This window comes from Moschus berezovskii, chromosome 4 (genome assembly GCF_049115385.1).
Source record: "Moschus berezovskii isolate FMDL1 chromosome 4, NW_MosBer_1.0, whole genome shotgun sequence".
NCBI lineage: Eukaryota > Metazoa > Chordata > Mammalia > Artiodactyla > Moschidae > Moschus > Moschus berezovskii.
This window is the reverse complement of record NC_142463.1, coordinates 93411786-93432292: the sequence shown is the minus strand read 5'-3', so window position 1 is coordinate 93432292 and position 20507 is coordinate 93411786. Positions and strand designations below refer to the sequence as shown.

Sequence of the window (20507 nt, the reverse complement as noted above, 5' to 3'; positions counted from 1 at the left end):
GGGGTCGCACAGAGTCAGACACGACTGAAGTGACTTAGCAGCAGCAGCAGCCTCACACTGATGTCATTTACAGAGTCTCAGAGCTATTCCCTCCTCAGGGTCTTCAAAAAGCCACTTCTGCCGTTTGGTGCTGTATCAAGATACCTCTGCAGACAGGGCCCGTTCTCTGTCCAGCAGCTTAGGGTCAGGCACCTGCCCGAGTGTCACAGTGAGGAGACGAGCCCCGCCCGCCCCGCCCCGCCGTGCACACGCCCCCTCCTCGGAGCGCGGCCCGCCTCCAGGCCTGCGGGAACGCCCCCTCCTCCACAGCCTCTCGTGCGCCGCGCGCTGCGGAACCAGATGTTCCGTGGGCAGACCCCTCTGTGGGCTGACAGGTGGTGATTACTGCTGCCAGCCTCACATTACGGAGAACTGAATGGGAGCGAACCCCCACCCGTCCCGGGCTCCCCACAATAGGGCCTTTGTGAGGTGCTTCAGGGCTTTCTTTCCCCCTGCCTCCCCAACCTACGTCAGGAGCAGCTCTGCCTGGGGAGACAAGAAAACAAAAGGAGGATGGCAGGGCCCTGACTGATCAACCTTACCCTGGGTCGGGGCTGGGCGAGGGAGAGAGATCCTCGGGGGAAAAGACCAGGTCCCTTTCCCCTCCTGCCGAGACATTAATAACCAGGAGACCCCACCCCCACCCCACCCCCCAGCCAGGGCTGCTCAGAGGTCAATTTCACTGTCAAAGCAGTGGATCTTGTCCATCAGAGGGCCTTGCTCCTGAATGTTGGACATGAGGATGAGGCTGGAACGGGGCCTGGTACAGAGATCAGCAGATGCCTAGAGAATGGTTATGCCTAGGAAAACCTAGGTTTCCATCTCCTGTCCCTTGTCCCTTCTCGCACTTGCCTTCTGCACGTCTCGACCAGAGGCCAGAGTGCTAGGCAGCAAAGGGTTAAGTTTCCAGGACTTCTGGACAGACTTCCCCGAGGTCAGGGACTGGGGTAGGTAGGTGGGGGCGAGGTGGGTGGAGAGAAGGATGTGTTGGGAAACTGGAAAGGACGTGGTCACTGCCCCTCCTCCTCACCCAAACCGCAGACACCGTGGCAGCCGGAAAATCAGAGCGCTTCAGACCAAGAGCGCAATTGAGCAACCTGGCCCTGGGGGTGAGCCCCATGCTAGAGATGGGAGCGGGATTCAGTGTAGGCGGCGGCGCAGACTCCACTTCAGAAGTGAGACGGTTCTTACTGAACACACATATATGTTCAGGGCTCTAGTTCCCATGTTCGACTGCAGTGTGTCTAAAATCCATTTTCTGCTTCAAAACCTCAGAGAATTGGAATTGGAAGCTCTGCCCCTGGGTCCCAATCCCGTGGCCACAGGCACGGTGCCATTTGGGGTTCTGGGAAGGCTGGTGTGGATGACGGTGGGTGTGGAGGGAAGCCTTTCGCCCAACCTCCCTAAGTGGCAGATACCCCGCCTCCCCAGGCGCCTCCCGATGAGGTCTGTAACTAGAGAAGCCCCTCTGCCTTGGCCTGGGAGCCCATCCAAGGCCCTAATGTGGCTTAAGGAGTGGCTATGTGGCAGAGGAGAAAATGGACGATCATGGGGAGAAATCTGATCCAAGGGCTACCCCAAACACACACAGGCAAGGAGCAGTGGATTTTCCTTTTAATGCAAAAGTCTGCAGTACAGAATGAGTCCCATTCTCTAGGGCACTGAAGGGAAAGGGAGAGAGGGCAGAGCTAAAAGTCTCCTCCTCACCCTCTCTCCCCTGACTCCCACTGAGGCCAGAAATATTCTGTTGCCTGATCACTGGGGTTGCCTCCATATATTTAAGGGTCAGAGCTCTGTAACTGGTCATATTTCACTGGCTTGCAATTTGTTTACATGGGGCAGCAGAGGAGTGCACATTTGGGGATTTCTTTTAGCTCGGAAAGGATTCCTTAAGATCTGGAGTCCCATGTGAAATGCGTGGGGCCAGGAGAATTTAGCTTCCATGGATTAAAAACATGAGATTTGAATCACAACTTGCCCACATCTGGAGAATGAGGAGCAGGAAATTTAGTCAGGATATAAATGTATGGAGGTGAAAGAGATTAAAAAAAACAGGACCCAGCTCCCTCAAACTTCTTCCTCTTTCTTCCTCATCTCCAGCTTATAGACAATCTGGTAGCCATCATCCCAGGCGTAGAGCTGGCGCTCACGGGGGTTATAGCGCAGGCTGGCATGGGCACCATATCGGCGGGGGAAATAAGGGAGTGCTGCCCTTTCAGGGGTCAGGGTGCCGCTGGCATCAAAGGAGCACTGGATGCGAGCCCGACTGGCAGGGCGGGTATTATAGACGACGTAGAGAGTCCCACAGATGACAAAGGCGGCCTCGGCATTCTCTCGGGGACATGGGGTATCCCACTGCTGCTCTGTGTCCAGTGTCTGTGGGTCTAACTTTGCCAGACACAAGTGCCTGTCATCCTCCCGGGTGGCATAGACAGCCCAAAGGCCCTCCTCATCAGCCGCCAGGTCTATGTATGTGTCTGCCGTCAGCCCGTACGGGGGGATCAAACCCTCTGCTGGGAACACTGAACTGTCCACCACTGTCCGGTTTGCCAGGTGGAACTTGATGAGCTGCAAAGTGTTCTGCAACTCGCCACCCCCTCCAGGTCCTCCGGGGGGCCTCCGGGCATAATACAGAAAGCCACCATATACCAGCTGGCCCGTGCCTACCCAGGGGAAGGGCACCCGGACCCGGGAAGCCTTCCGGGCGGCCATGGCAAGGGTGAAGTCACGCAGTCTTGGGAAGACAAAGGCTGTGTCGTTCTGGGTCCCATCTAACACGTAGATCTTCTCTGCTGGGCCCAGTGGATCCTTTGTCCATAGACCGGCTGGGCCACCGAACCGCTTCAGGATCTTCATTGATCTCACCTGAGAGATCGTGTAGCCACAGTCTCGTGGGAAAGGAGAAAATCACAGGACAAGGAAATACCGGTAAGAGTTAGACGCTCACTGCAGGAACCTTCCTGGGTGGGCAGTTTGGACAAGAGCGGGCATTTGCCCAGCGGATGCCTCTACTCTATGGAAGGTTGGCAGAAAGGGCACCAGAGGCCTGGGTCCCCAGAAACTCTCCTTAATGAACCTGATATTACAGAGATTTCCCTAAAAGAGACTCCAGAAGATAGAGCCAAATAGAGTGGGATAAGGAGAAATAAGGGAAAGACTCAAGGAAGAACACAGGGGTCTGTTTCAGATTGCTTACCCGTTATCATATCGTACTTCTCATTTCTTCTGCCCTTGCCTTTGGTCCCAGGGCCTCCGGTCACCTTCTCATCAACCTCTACACAGGGCAGGGCTGGATTCTGGGTCTCCAGATAGTCCACCTCCCGCTCCAGACGGTCTACTCTCCCGGAGATGGTGTCGGCTTCAGTTCTGAGTGCCTCCCGCTCCTTCTCAGCCACCTCCAACAGCGGCAGCATCTTGTTCTTGAAGTCCCGCAGCTCAGCAGCATGCCGACTACTCTGGTCCTGGCACTGGGCCAGCCGTTCCTGAAGGGATGGGGCAGCAGGAAGGAGGGCTGCAGGGTCACAACTCCCAGGCAGGAAGAGGCCCGAGCAGGGAGTCGGGAATGGAAAAAGGCACAAACTCAGCCAGGCATCAGCATTCCCCACAATCCTCACAGAAAGGAAACAAAATGTTCAAGATGCTAAATGTGCGAAGAGCCGGGTTAAGACCCACACGGGCCCCTATCCTGACTTTGCATCCTCTGGCCTGCTCTCTGTGAGCAGTGCCACTGAATCATCTGAGCCTCTAGGGCAGTCTAAGTGCATGAGGGTGAGAAGGGATCTCTGCTCCATTATGCTATCCCCCTCTTAGGAATTAGGATGCTACAGGCTCCAAGCCATTAAATAGAAAGTTGCAGATTCTCTGAGAACTTCGAACTTTTAATAGAACCATTAGCTCCTCTTGAGATGGATAAATCCTTGCAATTCTAGCTCTCACTTCCACTCTGTTCCCTTTCCCATTTAATCCCAGGGGGAAACATGGAGGACTATTTACTTTGGAACTGCACTGTGAATGTTGGCTTCCCTGGTGGCTCAGTGGTGAAGACTTAGCCTGCAATGTAGGAGATGCGGAAGACTTGGGTTCAATCCCTGCGTCCGGAAGATCCCCTGGAGGAGGAAATGGCAACCCACTCCAGTATTCTTGCCTTAAGAACCCCATGGACAGAGGAGCCTGGTGGGCTACAGTTCACGGGGTCTCAAGAGTCAGACAAGTCTGAGCACACCTGCACCGCACTCTATGGCTGTGGGCAAAGAGGAAGACTTGCAATTCTGAGGATCCTCTTATTAAAAGACGGAGTTTTCTGTAGGTACTTACAGAGCCTAATTTGTCATCCATCCCCAGGTCCCTGACAAACTTGGTGAATCAACTTAGAAGACATGGAATCCTTCCGGGCTGGGCCAGAAGAGTCACTTACCTCTAAGGCAGCTAATCGGCGTTCCATGTATTCCACAAGGTGGTGCTGCTGTCCTTGAAGGGGTCCCAACCATGACAAAAGGAACAAGATGAGGAGCGGAGTGCGGGGCCCCATGGCAGTGGAATAGTAGGGCCAGAGTGTGTAGCCGTGTGTGCGGTCAGCCTCTTCCACTCAAGCCGGCGGGTTAGCTTTGGAGGCGGGGTGGGGGCGGTGCCTTCTCTCCTTCTCCATCTCTGGTCTCTCTCACTACTCTGGAATGCTTTCACAGTCTCTTTAAGGCCCCCGCCCCCTCCCTTCCGCCTGGATTGATCAAACACAGATGGCCCTTTTGCAGAGCAGCCAAAAGCTTTAACCACTTCCTGCCTAGGCTGCAGGCTCCCCAGGAGAGGAGAAGGGGACTGGAAACCCTAGGGCAAAGGCCTTCTGGGCAGTCATCCAGGAAAAGGAGCTAGCAGGGGGAGGCAGAAACCCCAGAGAAAACTCAGCAAACTCTTTATTTCTGCTTTAGAATGCTTCCGCTGCTGACTTCAGAAACATTCTTCATTTATCCTTTCCTTTCCCAGCAGTAATAGCATGGATTGTTTTCTGCCTTTGGTGGAAGCTGGAAGCAGGGGAGATGAGGTCTGAGGGGAAGAGGGGGAAAAGGCCATAGTGCTCCCGTCTGTAGTACCTTCCTCTGCAGCTCACTGGCGCCATCTTGTGCTAAGCACCTGGTGTCATCTCAGAATTAATAGGGAAAACCAAGGCTTAGACTTCACCTCCTGTGGAAAATTTTCCACAAGGCAAGCCAAGTAGACCGAATTTACAAGGGTTTTTATGATTAAAATGCACGGTTCCCCACGGACTATCCAGTTACTTAAGGAGCCTGTCTTTGATTTAGCCTAAGAAAGAAAGACAATGTAACTGAAATTAAAGAAACAAAAAAACCCCAAAACAGGTCTGTCATTGAGAAATTAGTAAATTAATTCTTGATTATCTGGAAGAGAGTCTGACAGCAGAATCATTCTATATAGTCTCCCTTTGCCTGAAATCTCCTAGAATATTATCTTACCAAAACTAGGGAGTGTTCAGTGAGTTCACACTAACTTTACACTCATTTAGGGGGAAAAAATCTGAAAAATTTATGTTTGTAGTCTAAATTAAAATAAATGTACTCTGACTTCCCTACTAATGGGAGAGAACAGACTATTGATAATTTCTCTTGGTTATGGCTCCAAAGGGCGTTTCTGTTTTCTCATTTCTATATTCCAACTATGACTGCAGGAGCCCCAAATGAATTAATGGCCACTGTAAGATAGACTTGTCTTGAAACACATACGTCAAAAGAAGTCAGATGAACATAGCATGTATTCAGAGACCCATGGTGATGAATCTAGACAAATCAGGAGAAATTTTATTCATTTTAATCATGAGAAATCTGATCAGAAATTCTCCTCTAAAAAACAAACAAAAACTAGTCTTCTAACAGTGCAGCTTGAAAGGAGGGGAAAATAGCATCATCAGGTGGTTATTCTTATTTTCACTTTAAATGTTTGGTGGAACATGCTAGGAAGCAGTTTCATTAATGAGTGTCAGAAGTTTCTGCCTTTTCCAAAGGGCTAGATCCACGCCCTAGACACTCCATTCTGGGAAAGTGTCCCTACTGGGCCCTAGTCATTTCTGCTGTGGAGACTTGTATGAAGAATGAACTTGTCTCTAACACTCTACCAGTCTTCAGATGCAACATATTCAGCCACTCCAAAGATGCCATTGTTGATCCTCTGCACCCTTGTAACGCAAGTCAAAACCAGCCACATGAATCAGAAAATTTACCCATTTTATTGATGCATTGCAATTGCTCTACATTTTACCATATTATGTAGAAAATACTGAAAATACAAGCTACTTTGTAAAACCAAAGACAAACATTGAATCCAAAGATAAACTATGTTTTACACAATGGACCCTTTTCCCGTAGTTAGTATTAAATTTTAAATATCTATTTTTTTTGTTAAAATGATTATTTTACATACTCCCTAAGTACATCTGCATTACAAACATAGCTCAGTAATTCTCAGAAACTGTTTCTAGAGGCTTGTTGTAAAAGGAAGCGCACAACCAGAAAAGGGAGAAAGCAAAAAAAGTTTAAATCGCACACAATAACTAGCATATCAAATACATTTAATAAAGTTGGAATTCCATTGCAATATCAAGGATTCAAAGCAGAAATACTAACGTTACATATAATGTACATAAAATGTACTGCTACATGTAGTGAGATTATTTTTCAAGCTGAATCAAAACCACACATTATATAAAGTTTAGCAACAAACAACCATGTAGACATGCTGCACCATCCATCAGTTTAAAAAAAAATCGAAATAGGAAGCAGGCTTGGGTCATTCCTGTCACTGAGAGGCAGTTTCATTTCCTATCTTAAAACAAACCATCCTAACCAGTGGGTTTCTGTGTAATAATGCTGAATAACACACACATTACTGCACTTGCCTGGCTAAGGGCAGTCAAGCTAGCCCCTCCAGTGGAGGACAATGGATGGCCAGAACTGCTTAAATGGTGTTCTCATTCCTGGGACTGGGGTTTTAGCTGAGCACTGACCAACTCTGGAGTGATCAAGTGTCCCGATGAGCCTAGAGTGGCTGCACCTTCCCACTTTTTCTCTCACCCCTGAAGTGGGGAAGCTGGAAATACAAGTTCTAAGAGGACTTAAGAGCCTTAAGCTAGTCTGAGGTCAGGCCTCTGTGACCTGGGCCAGCTGCTCACTTTGTTCACGGGGTTTCCCTCATCCTGTCAGGGCCAGCAATGTTAAGCCCCAGAGACAGAATCTAACCACATTGAGCACATACGCATTCAGCAGACACAGATGCATTTTCATCTTGGTAAATCTGAAACGCCAATTTGCAAAATTAAGACTGAAGATCTCTAAAATTCTTAAAGCCACACACTGCTAGTAAGGTGACTATGGTAACAATATAAGCTCTGGGTATTACTGTCTTCTCCCCATGAAGACTCCTATCTTAAGTGGTATCCACTTGCCAGACTGAAGGCGGGGGGTGGGGGGCACAGGAGTGGAGTGTTCTGTATTTTTTCCCCCCCTGCATCTCATTTCTTACAAAAACAACAAAACGTACCCCTTGCAGAGGAAAGATAAGGAACAAAAAAAGTTTCCATAGATCTGCCTTTGAGCAAGAAAATGAGAATGTGTTTGGCAAAAAGAGACACAAAGATAACCCACGCTAACACAGGAAACTGTATAATACTAGTGACAGAAACTGTACAAACTGCTTGGGTATCTTGACCAATACAGTGCTGAAAACAGAACTCAATATAAAGATGAAAAGAAAGAAAAACACCAACATGTTCCTGGTAGGCTGTTCTGACTATCTGCCCCATCCTGAAAGCCCTTCCTCCTTCCAATGAAGAAATTCCAAATACCTTGACAGCTCCTCGGTGTTCAACCTGGTACAGAGCTTGCCGACCAGGTCCCATGAAATCTCCCATCTCCATCCTGCACCTCCTTGACACCATCTCTACAAAGAACCAGTCCTAGACGTACCCCTCAAATCTATAACCTTCAGTTCAGATGGAACACATCCACATCTTAGGGTTAACCTTCTTCCCCCAAATCTTTTACGGGCAGGAACTTTGCCATCCCCAGTACCCTCTTCTTGACCCAGATCCGTGCAGGAGCTGAGAGTACAAGGACAATTTCACAGTTTGAAGGGCCCCAAGAATACAGAAGTTGTTAAAAAGAAACCTCAGAAGCCCAATGACTCAACAGGCTTTGGTTCCTTCTTAATAGTCTTCACCGGTTAAGAAACCTTTCTGTGAGTTCCCTGTCACCAGCGGCATCACAAAACTCCTCCTCATCGTATTGGGGACATGGTAAGCAATACAACAGGCTCTTTGGTATAAACACATCTGTTACGTGTTTTTTTCAACAAGCAAATATTTTACTAGGAATGTTGACTATTCGCAGGAAGGACTGCCACATGGGAAAAGAAAAAAATAAATCATCTAAAAGTGATTGCACATACTTAAAAAAACGTGGGGGGGTGCATATTTAATATTGATTTGACTCCTGTCACCTGCTTCCTAAATTCTCACAGAAGCAAGGTAGCAATGCACAGTGAGAGAGCCACATGGGGAAAATGCTTCTGTGAGAACTCAGCTGAGAATCCAAAACAGAAAAGGGTAGAGGTGGTGGTAAAAAAGAGAAGCTGCTGTTTTTATTTTCCAATGTCGGCAGGGAAACTGAGAACAATGCATATACACAACACAGCTACTAATCCTGTTCCGATAAATCCCGGTGAACAGCTGTGGGTCCACGGGGGCTTGCTGGTCCGTCCTAAGGCAAGCTCACTGTAAACTCTATGAACCACTACATCATCATATAAGGCACTACGATAAGGGGAGGAGGAGAAAGGGGAGGAAGAGACACACACTGAACAACTCCTCACCAGACACACCTGTGCAAAACAATTCCAAGGGTCTCCTCTCCCTGCAGGCAACGCCCCTGCTCACTCAGCACTACAGTAATATGCTCTATTATAATCGCAATTAGTTCACATACATTCCAACAAGTATCAGTTCATTTTGGTTTAAATACAATGGAGACATCAATTTCATCTCCGGGGTAACACTGGAGGATCAGATACACACTAAATACACAATTCAAGTGTAATCACTACACATTTGATTACAAATAACATTTTGGGTTAGCAGGAAAAATTGCTTGTTATAGTCTTCTAATCAGTATGTACATATTTAATTATGCAAAATATTAAAACACCACCATTACAAAACTTCTAAAATATTTTTAAATTCAGTAATAAATTTTTAAAATATTTTTTGCAATTCCTACATGCACTTATTATATAAGTCTTAGTAAGAGAGCATTCAATTTGCTGCTGGCATACAAAGAAAGCTACTTTTAAGTATAAAAGCTATACACAATGTTGTTATCTGATTTCAGATCCTTTAGCTTTCTCCCCAAATAAATCACATAGAACAAAGGGAGAGATGAGGCAAAGAGAGAAAGAGGTGTATTATTGAAAATTCATACTAATCTTCAGGCAAAGCTCATCAATGCCAGTATCGCATAATACAAAGAGAGCTTGCATATAATAAAACCACCACCACCACACAATAATAACCACCTTAATGGCTTTTCCAAGAATAAAACTGAAGCTGAATCAGAGAAAGACTTTTTAAAAATAATTTAAAAAGAATGCACAGGGCTTCATTTAAAAAGAACACCCGGTGCTTTCATGGTAGGTATGGATTCTCTCACACGAAGTTACCAGCAAATGGTGAGCTGCCTTTTTAACACTACTTTATAATAAACACAGGAGCAACTGAGAGAATCCCAATAGTAACACAGAGTAGTATGTAACCAGTTCTGCAAAAATAAAAATTTCCCACTAAATATAACATGACATGAAAACAAAACTAGAACACTGTAAGCTTAAACGTCCCATTAGCAAAGGTAAAATTCTGAGAAATGCAAGACAGTAAAATACAGACTTGTGCAAGCTGCTCTTAAGAGAAGCAATTAAGTCTTGGTTTTTAAACAAGCAGAAAGTAATGGTTTTCCTTTCCTTACTTGTTACCAGATTTCAAGTCCTCCTATCAGCATTTTTCCTCTGACCAGGAATTACAATAAAATAAAGTTAAATAAAGAGATACTTCACTTGTTTTTAAAAGCATTTATAGAAATCAAGTCAGAGAAGGAAAATATTTTTCAAAGGTAACTTCAGAATGATCTCTCTTCCTTGGTAACTGCAGACGATGGGCATCTGAACTCTTCCAAATACCAAAAATGCTGTCACAAAAATAAAGAATTAAAAAACAGGGCAGACTTTGGGAGACTACAACAATGCAGTCAATACTGAGACAGGTTCCCCAGAGAAAAGCCTTCTGCTTCAGTGGGCCCCTGTGAAGCAAGTTGCTGGCTAAGGAGTTTCAGGAGAGGGTAAGGGAGGGACTCACAACAGCCCATGAAGAACTCTGACCCCTCCCTTCCCTTATGCTCACCAACTACAAGTAAGAATACTGGCTGATCTTGGTAGGACTCAGTGGGTATCCAGTGTAAATGGTTGAGCCTCGGGAAGACCCAATGTAAGACTGGGTGGCAAACTGGTGTTGGTACTGAGCAGGGGCCACGCTGGCAGAAGTGAGGAGACTGGGCCCAACACTGACAGGGACCTGGTGCACCAGAGTGCTCGGATGGGTGGTATAGGCTGCAGCGTGCCTTGAGGAGCCCTGGGGGGAGAAGAGATGAGCAATGGAGGTGGTGGAGCCCAATGCAGCAGCAGAGGTGGGGGCAGCATACGTATACAGATGAGGCTGGCTCGGCAGGTGAGCAGGGGCTGGGGCCAGGTGGGGGTGCCCCGTCGAGTGTAGTGGGCTGCCATGCTGGAAGGCGTAGGGGGCTTGGGAGAGCGGGGCCACAAATGCCTGCTGCCTGCGGGGGGCAGGGTTGCTGCTTCTCTCCTGCGAGGTTGGAGCTGATGATGACTGCTGGTTCTGGAAGGAGGAAGAAGGGAGTGAGGAATCTTGAGGTCACTAATGGCCAATTTTGAGAGTTGAGGTTCTAACGTAAACTGCTTCTGGGCTGCCAGAGCACAGATCTCCCAGACTGGCAATGCTGTCAGAAGGCGGCCATCCATCCCTCTGCCTCCTGGCAGAACAGATCCTAACCCAGCCCAAACAGCAGCAGTTTGCTCTCCAGTATGACAGAGGAAAGGGGGAAATAAAGAGTTTACAGGGGTTACCCACTCCTACAAGCAGTAACTGTCGACTCCACTCACCCTATTCTGGCGTCAGTGACTGAATCTTCCCTAACCTCTCTTCCTTGCCATCGTTTCTTTTGTTCTCCTCTAAGTTCTTCACATCCCTCTTGAACTGTGGTGCCTAAAACACATGCACTAACTCGAACGTACATCTGCACTTGCATGTGCTCTCTCTCACACACACACACACATGTGCACACGAACCCAGTTACACCCTCACAGTTACACCTTCTCACTGCTAACAGCTTTCATACAAGCACCAGAATTTTAGCTGAGGAAAAAGTGAACACAAATAGAGTAGGGACCCTCCCCACCCATCAGACGATCAGATGCGGGGAAAAGAGCCCCAAACCCCAGACTCAAGCAACATGTAAGACTAGAACCAGTAGATGAAGTGTACAGACAGCTTTTCACTGTCCCTTGCTTCAAGTAAAACAGTATGAGGCTCAAGTTATTTATGACCCAGGAGATAAAAGAGAGAATCTGGTCTCAACGCTGGTGGTGGTGCAGAACTAGGCATGGACTAAAGTATCCTTGGTGCTTTCTAAATTCCAGACATTTCTCTAATCATCTAGGACAGACTCGGAAGGTCTGATGGAAAACCTGGATCGTATACCCTGAACACACTCACAGAGGGAATAAAGAGACACAGCACATGTGGACACGATGCGGGCCATGGAACACCAAGCTGTTTAACACAAAAGGTGCTTCATCTGGCTTTATTCAGCAGTCCAGCCAGAAGCGGGTTTCTCCAGAAAGCAACAAGAAGAGGGATTCCAAACAGAAAGCAGCAGCCCCTAGCGCTTACCTGGCTAAGGTTGAGTGGCTGTGCTGCGCTGGTCCCCCCGCGTTGAGCTCGGTACCCTGTGGGGGTGATACAGCATCCAGATGACTGCCCACTCACTGAAGCCACTGGCTTGGTCTTACTGCTCAGGAGACCTAAAAAATGGGTCAGTCAGGCCTTAGTTATGAGCAGACATGGGCTTAGTATCACTGAGCTAAACCTCACATGGCATCACATTAATCAGTCCATGTCTGTATGAGGTTTGCAAGAGTTAAGGTTTCATGTGTATCTTATTTCCTCAATTATATTTATACCAGAGGAACAAAAACTATATTATCCCTTTTTGTCTTCCTATAGAGCTCCAAGAGGGTCTTCAGAACGGTCACTTCAGTAAATAGTATCTGATCTCCAGTAATGTCTTAAGGTACTATTAGAAATATAAACGGCAAATAAGAATAGACCCTGCTTCCAAGAAGCCTAGGGTTTTATGTATGAAGGAATTAAACAAAAACAGAAATGACGATGTGAAGCTGAGTAAGATACTGGTAATACTTCAGAACATTAAGGTGTCAAAGGGGTTCAAAGGAAGACAAGATTGTATCTTGTTAGGCATTCACTGTCTTGAAATTCTAAGAAACTACAGCTAAATATAAGCATGATCAGTTTTCAAAATTTTGCTTCCTTCTGTGGCCTCATGAGGAAAACTGGAGCATATATTCAGTGACTGGTGGAGCATCCTATTTTTTTTGGACCCAGTACAGGACAGAGCGCCTAGTAATGCTGCTCAGGGATTCCCCAGTGGCTTAGTGGTAAAGAATACACCTGCCAATGCAGGAGTCCTGGGTTTGATCCCTAGGTTGGAAAGATCCCTTGGAGGAGAAAATGGCAAACCACTCCAGTATTCATGCCTGGAGAATTCCATGGACAGAGGAGCCTTGTGGGCTACAGTCCATAGGGTTGCAGAGTCGGACATGACTGAAGCAATTCAGCACAGCTTGGCATCAGAAAGTTTTGCCCTGTCTGCAGTGGACAGCTACTTCTGAGAAGAACCACATGTCACCCTCAAACTAGAACCCTGCTTATGTCTCTGGTAGTATTATAATTCACAGTAAAATACCAAGTTATAAAAGTATGGAAGGGATGGCTATATTGATGCCAAAAATTCACAGGCCTCTCTATAGAAAGAGTATAAAGTTGCCACTAAAAAAGAGCTGCCTAGACAAGGACTATGTTTTCTGGGCCCCCTTGCTTCTAGGTGGGGCCATGTGATGAATTTTCACTATTTCCGGGGCTAAAGAGGTTACAACTGTGTGTGCCCTCTCCATACTTCCTTTTTCCTTCTGACTGGATACTGAGGATTCCAAGGTTCTGATCCCTAATTTAAGGCAGGCCTACCAACCAGGAGCACTGGGAACTGAATAAGGAGAAAATTTCTATCATGTTAAGCCGGGAAAACTGGGGTTTGTTATTACAGTTAGCATTTCATTACCCAATAACTAAACCAGGAAGGCTAACCTCAGCATCTCACAGAATAAAAAAAGATGGAGGTAATTTGGTTGATAATACAACCCATAAAAGCATCACTGCTATGCCACTGGGTAAGAAAAGATCTGAAGTACCTACTGCTTTCCAAAACAGCTTTTGTAATCATTTTTAATATTATCAGTATTCAATATTACCCTATTTCTGGACTGTCAAATTTGAATCACCTGTGGCAAAAAACCCCCCAAAAACTGCCTGCTAACACTCCATGCCACCCAACATATGTCTTATCTACCTTCTTCCATCAACAGTGAGTACATTTCTGAGACTACAAGCTCATTTTTATATTAATCCAAGCAAAACGAACACAGGGAGATAAAAATTTATGGCACAAAATAATTTCCCATTACAAGAAACTGATTCCTGAATTAGGTAAATTTTAGGAAAATCTATACCACTAGTCTGTGCCACTGGCACAAGCTGTTGTTGTTTAGTTGCTCAGTCATGTCCGTCTCTTTGCAATCCTATGGACTTCTGTCCTTGGGACTTCCCAGGCAGAATACTGGAATGGGTTGCCATTTCCCTCTGCAGGGTATCTTCCTGACCCAGGGATCGAACAGGGATGTGTGTACTAAGGATACACACATTAAAGGAGAATTCAACTCCAGCTATTACAATACTCACCTGAGGCCTGGGTTGCTACAGTGCAGTCACCAAGCTGAGTTTTCAGTGGAGGTACAATGATGGTGCGGGTGCCAGGGCCATCTCCCACAACTCTGCCAGGCCCCTCCGGAAGGGGCCCACTATTGCCCCGGAGAGCACTCAGGGTTTCGGTGGAGTACGGGCTGCTCAAGGAAGAGTCAGAGTCTGGAGAATCATTGACAGTGACATAACTGATGACATTAGACCTTGCCTTCAGGCCAGAGCTAAAAAGAAGAAAAAAACAGGACAAGTCAACCTTCCTAGAGCAATGTTTCTTAGATAGTCTCCAGTCCTCCCATAACAGCAATGATGATAATCATTGTGATAGTAATAACAACAGTAGTGGCAACATGTTTCTGAATACTTTGTATGCTCTTACACTCTACATGTATCTCACTGAATCCTCACAACACTTCCATGAAGCAGGTACTCGACCGTGTTTTGCAGAGAAGGAAACTGAGGCAGAGGGAGATTAAGAAACTTGACTGCAGTCACACAAGTGGTACGTGGTGAAGACAGGATTCAGATTCAGGACAGAATGACTCCAAAGTACACACTTTTAATAACTCTTCTGTGTTGCCTCTTAGCCATACATATTCACAGTAATTTTCAACAGTATTCTTCAAACACCACTTTTTTTTCATATCATCCTGCTAGACTATAAGCAGTTCCTTACTGTATCTAACTTAAACTTTTCATTATAGGTGTTTTTTTAAAAAGTTTCTTCACAAACTGATCCCTACCTTACTACTTTTACTTTTTCCTTAATTTTAAATAGGCTTTGCTCCAGTCAAAGAAATCCTGCTGGTTATATCATTTTTGTCATTATTATGTTTCTCAATGGAAAATTCACTTTTTTCTTCCCCAAATCAATTCAATGACCACTCTCAAAACTTAATTATCACCTCTTCTATATGCCTAACACCAAAAACCCAACAAAAAAGAACACAGAACAATCAAGGCAACTGACAATGCTCAGACCAAGAGAGGTGTGTATCACAGTCCTTAAATGTATCCACTCTTAGTTCACTGCTCAATTAAGGACTTGGATTAAAGTGTTGGGATAAAAGGAAACAATCTGGTACTTAAATTATTAAGCTGAATGATCATGTAGCAGTGGGGGGAAAGAAGGCAGCCCTACCTAAAGCTCTACCTCTTCCAAACAGGTCTGTTTACATAAAAAAAAATTACACAAATTTCAAATAATCTCATATCTTCCAACTTGTTCCAATCAACTGTTGTTTATATGCTTCTGTTACAGTATCTGTTTTCAGACTCTGAAGTTCCTTAAAGGCAGGGGATCATGTCTGTAGTATATAATGTGCATTCTAAACCAGAGTAGCCTGAGTAACCATCAAATGTATCTGAATGAATGACTTAACTGATAAATGTAAGTAATATTAAAGAAAACCTGACAATGTTCAGTGATGGAAACTTCAGTGTTCTGGCTCACGCACGAAAGACCATGCTTCCAAAACTGCCTTTTTTAGTCCTTCCTTTCATAGCCACTAGTCTGAAGCCAACAGACTGAGATCAAGAGCAGGAGCCACAGAGCCAGGGAAACTTTCACCTGTCTTACCTATTGGGCTTATATTTGTTGTCCTCTTCCTCATCAGTGTCACTGCGGATGGTGATGACACTCACAGCAGGGCTGGGAGTGTCTGGAATGATGATTGGCTGATGCTGATCCTGAACAGGAACGAGGGAATTATAAGAAGATGTGGTACGGAGGGGGCTGCTCCCAACCAGAGAATAGACTTGAGATGGCAGAACATCCAGAGAGGACCTGCAAGAAAAATCATAAGAAAGATCACTCAGGCCTGGTCCCCCAAACTATAATAGATAACTTTTCCCCAGAACTCCTTGATTTCCTTTTACCAAATCATTAAGCCAATACATTTAACTATAAAAGTTCTAAACTAACTGCTCTAGCCAGGGTTTCCAGGGGCAAGAACACCAAAATTAGAATATAGATTTTATTTTTGTATGCCTTTGTACCCTGTGGTTAAATTTCACTGTGTAAAGTGGGCAGAAAAATAAAACATCAGCCAAAATCAGGCTGGTTTCAAAGTAGCAGCAGAAAGAAATAATTAGTGTAGCCAGGACACCTCTGTTCTGTGTGCATACCCAAAGGTTAGCTCTTTTCAATTTGGCAGCTTCTTGCTGCTTCATACTAAAGTGTCTATACTCCACACTCTAAATGCCTGGCAACATCTCTCTCAAACCGGCAGTTTAACTATCAGCCCTAACAGAGACTTACTTAGAAGAGACTGGAGCAGACTGCTTATTCTTCTTTGAAGGGAGGGAACTGGATTGTTGTTGTCTGACAACATGGGCAACGCCAACATTAAGGGGCTGAGCAGTGGCCAGTGTCACGTGGTTCGTCAGCAAGGATGGCTGCTGCATGATAGTGCTGTACTGGTTGCCATGAGAGTGGGCATTCCTGTATTGACAGAAAGAAAAGTGTGAACGCCGAAAACACTCAAGAAATTAGGACCAAATAGGTATGAAAAACAATGAAAACAACCAAATAAATATGTTTTATTTAAGGCTGGGCACCTGGATTTGGGGGTTTTCACTGTATGGTTTCTAACTGTATAAGACTTCCTTTAAATCTGAAGAAATCAATTCCTGAACTTAGAACCTACTGTTTTCCTGTATTCTAAGTTTTCTTGTAACTCCATCTCCTAGCCTGATATGGATTCTTTTCTTCAAGGATTTCACACAGAGATAAATCTTTCCTTTATTTTCTTCCTGTCTCACCAAATCTTCAAGTGCCCCTTCCCTAAGGGATCTGCCCTTGTAAATCTCCCAGAGGAACACATGGCACTTGCCTCCAGTCTGTGAGCTGCTGGCCGCTGCCCATGGCCTCTGGGATCACTGCAGTGGGCTGGACAGAGTTGTGTAGAGCTACCCCAGGCAACTGTTGCCAAGTGGAAGGCAGGAGAATTTGTTGGGTTCCTCCAGGCCAAGCCTGCTGTAAGGAAACACACACAAAAAGATCCAGACTTGACTCATTCTTGGCTTTTTTTTTCTTCAGATGAAAGAAAAATTCATATCTTAAAAGAAGTTCCTTGTAGATTGTTAACTTGCAGAGATTAAAAAAGGAAGGTCAGAGGGGCTCAAGGTTACAAGTCCCATTTACAGGGAAAAAGAAAGAACTGCTTTCTCTTGGCCACCTCCATAACCTGACCACCAGAGTATTAAAGAAAGGCAGATCCCTGTGGTTAAGAGTTTCTACTGCACTGTAGAGTAAAGAGGCAAGCTCTTGTTAAATGCTGTAGTAATATTTTTGCAAAGGGTCGAAAAATGTCCCTAGAAAGAGTTAAGACAACTCCCTTGAGATATAAGAATTTTAAAATGTGAGTGCCAATCAGATAAAAGACATCAGGTCAATTTGACCCATAAAACAAAGAGAAGAATTGTTCCTTTTTAAAAGTGTAGTACTCGGAAAATGGAGCAAGATGTGGATGGCCAAAGTCCTTTGGCAAACAAGCTTATGCCAGCAAGAGAAAACTAACATCATTTATAGTCATGTGATAGAATTTTTTAAAGGCAATAAAAAATACTTAAGAAATAGATGCAGAGAGTACCATATTTTGTTTTTAGTAGTTTCCTAAAATATGTGTAATTTGTAGGAACATAACTCGACATAAAAACTAATCACTGAAACAAAATACATTATTTGTAGCTTTTAACAAGCCATGCCACTTGCAATAGATTTCAACAAATATGTTTTCTGTACTTCTTATGAAAATTGTGGCATTTCCTTAAAAAGAGGGAACAGATTTGAAAGTCTGCTTTTTAAACCTGAATTCTACAGTACAATCACCTACAATGCCTGAGTACATATTGTTCTGTTTCTTGAATTTCAAACTGCAAGGCCATCAACACACTGTTTTAAAAATATTTCTGCAAGTAACAGATCCACTTGTTACAAATACCGGTTCCAAACAAGAAGCCTTCAAATCAGAGAAACTGCAAACACGTCTGCTACCATAAGCAGAATTCAAAACAAAACAAAACAGAAAATAAGAGAAGTATGTTAAGTCACACCATGCGTCTTTCCATAAGCCAACACCTGCACAAGACAAAGCATGTAGTTTAATACAGAGCAAGAAATAACATTTCAACGTGAGGCAGAAATCTGGCGTTCCAAGCGACGAACTGTTTTGACAGAGGAAGAGCAAAAATATGCAAAGCTTAGCAAATGACTAGTGCAAACTTAAAGAGAAGCAGCAAAGGAGAAGTGTCAACTACCATTCCCAACCTCAAAACTATAGGTGTGCAAGTTAAAACCAGTGGCTTGGATCACTCCAAGCTGGAAATTCATCTGACTCCCTTATAATCAGCATTTATGCTTATGATGGAATTATTTTGGTGGTGACAGACACTTTTAAACTGAAAACCAAACAAACCCCAGCAACCAAAATATGTATTCTAAAAGTGTTTTTCACTTACATGAGTCCTTGAGAAACAACAAAAGAAATTTAAAGCCACTTTGAAAGATGGGGAAATATCAGGATTCCACAGTAATCAAATAGGTTTTCAAATGCTTATCTGATTTTAATTTTTAAATAATGCTGGACGTCAAATAAATAATTCTAACTCCCCCCCAAAATCCAAAACACATCTAAAAATCACTGTTAGGGTTCCAAATGTTGAAATATACCTCAAAGTTCTATCTGTTTGTTTTCTAAGACCCATACTACTATATTCGATGCTGTATTTAATAACTTTTCTCCATGAATTTTGATAACAAAGATATTATTCTTACATAAAATCATATTTTCACCTTGGTATAAAGACCTATTTGTAAAATCATTTATTTCCCTATAAATGAGTTCACCTTTGATTTCAACCAACAAATGAAATATGATCTAAAAAGGCTCTAAAGGGAACATGTTTAAATGAAAGATAAAAGCCGCCACTGATCATGAGTGGCAAAAAGTTATCTTCATAGGTTCATGGAGGGAAAGTTAATACCAACTGATGAATAAATTAAGATAATCTTAAAACATTTCTACATGCACAAAACTTTTAGAAGCTTAAAACAGTAGATAAAGGAAGGAAGCTAACTTGCCAAAGAGTTCAAATTTAGGCCATCCAGGTGCCTGCAGCAGAGCCAAACTAAAGGCCATCTCCTTCACTCTTAAGGTTAAGAAGGTAAAAGATAGGACAGAGAACAGATAGCAGTGCTGAAGCTCTTCTGAGGCTACACCAAGAGCTTTCATCACACTAGGCTGGCAAAGAAGAACCAAGGGATCTGACTCTCAGAGTCACACTGAACACCAGAGTCAAACAGTGAGTGCTTCAGCAAATGTCAGGGAGGAAAACAATGAAACATTAAAGATGTAGCAAGAACACAGCCACAAGATGGCACATGCTTCCATGCCCTCTGCAAAGACTAAGTTAAAAAAATTTTTTTTGAAAAATGAGAAAACCAGAAAAAAACAGAACAAAAACAAACAGTAAAAATTAAAAATAAGAAAGAAACCAAAGAAACTCCGTTAGTAACACAATCAAGTGAGGGGAATTACCAGTACAGCGGCAGTCTGTTCAACCAGCGCCGGCCGGCCGGCTGCGCAGCTCAGAGTAAAGGGCACCGCATACTGCGGTGTGATGGTGGCTACTTGAGGGTGGAGAGTTGCTACCATTAGTGGTGTACAGCTTCCCTGAAATGTAGATTAGGCAGGTGAGTGAAACAAACACCTAGGCAGGTTATCTGGATTCAGAAGGGTTTTCATCCCCCCCGCCAAGTTATTACCAACAATATGCAGTAGTTTCACATCACTTAAAATTCATGTACCAAACACAACTTTCCCCTCCAACTCCGCATAGCACTGGCCAACTAGGTCAAATGTCAATGGCCTAAAGCAAAAAAAAATATATAGGAATCCTTCTTGGACCAGATTCAGAGGATCAGGAAACTGAGTTACTAAAAAACTCGGTTAACACTGGCATGTATTAAGACTTTCTCCTCTTCCTGCTCACAAAATGAGGGTTTTGGATTTCAGGATTTGCTATATGTCATGGGCCACAAACATTTACACACAGAATTTAAAATACAGTAGCTGTTGTTTACAGGAACATTTCACAAGCTTCTTGATCACCTTAGTTGCATTTTGCATGGCAGGTATAAAGTTTTAAAACTTTCTACAGCCTAGTTAAACACAAGGAATGAAGGGATGTATTACTTGAAGAGATATCCTGATATGATCCAACCTTTCACCTGTGATGAAATTCTCAAAAAGTAAAGGGGACACTAAGAGAGCAAAAGGGAAACCTTTTAGAA

General features: G+C 44.3%; 2 protein-coding genes across 5 annotated transcripts in view; both read right to left on the bottom strand.

Annotated features, from left to right (window-relative positions):
* Positions 1-1636: 1636 nt before the first annotated feature.
* On the bottom strand, positions 1637-6109 carry OLFML3 (olfactomedin like 3). Its single transcript, XM_055401767.2, has 3 exons — positions 4454-6109; positions 3236-3521; positions 1637-2927 (listed from the first exon to the last, which is right to left on the bottom strand). Exons 1-3 carry the CDS (start codon positions 4565-4567, stop codon positions 2107-2109), a joined length of 1221 nt encoding a protein of 406 aa, XP_055257742.2. The 5' UTR covers positions 4568-6109; the 3' UTR covers positions 1637-2106.
* A 139-nt stretch (positions 6110-6248) lies between these two features.
* The window catches only part of HIPK1 (homeodomain interacting protein kinase 1), a 55422-nt gene continuing 41163 nt past the window's right edge, over positions 6249-20507 (bottom strand). The window contains exons 10-17 of one of the 4 annotated variants that reach the window (XM_088835604.1): positions 19753-19887; positions 17047-17189; positions 16473-16655; positions 15792-15998; positions 14195-14436; positions 12053-12183; positions 10487-10978; positions 6249-10274 (exon numbers count right to left, since the gene is read on the bottom strand). In XM_088835604.1, coding sequence (XP_088691730.1) covers positions 10490-10978; positions 12053-12183; positions 14195-14436; positions 15792-15998; positions 16473-16655; positions 17047-17189; positions 19753-19887 — 1530 coding nt within the window. In that variant the 3' untranslated portion in view covers positions 6249-10274; positions 10487-10489. The other 3 variants (XM_055401765.2, XM_055401766.2, XM_088835605.1) reach the window with 3 other exon arrangements.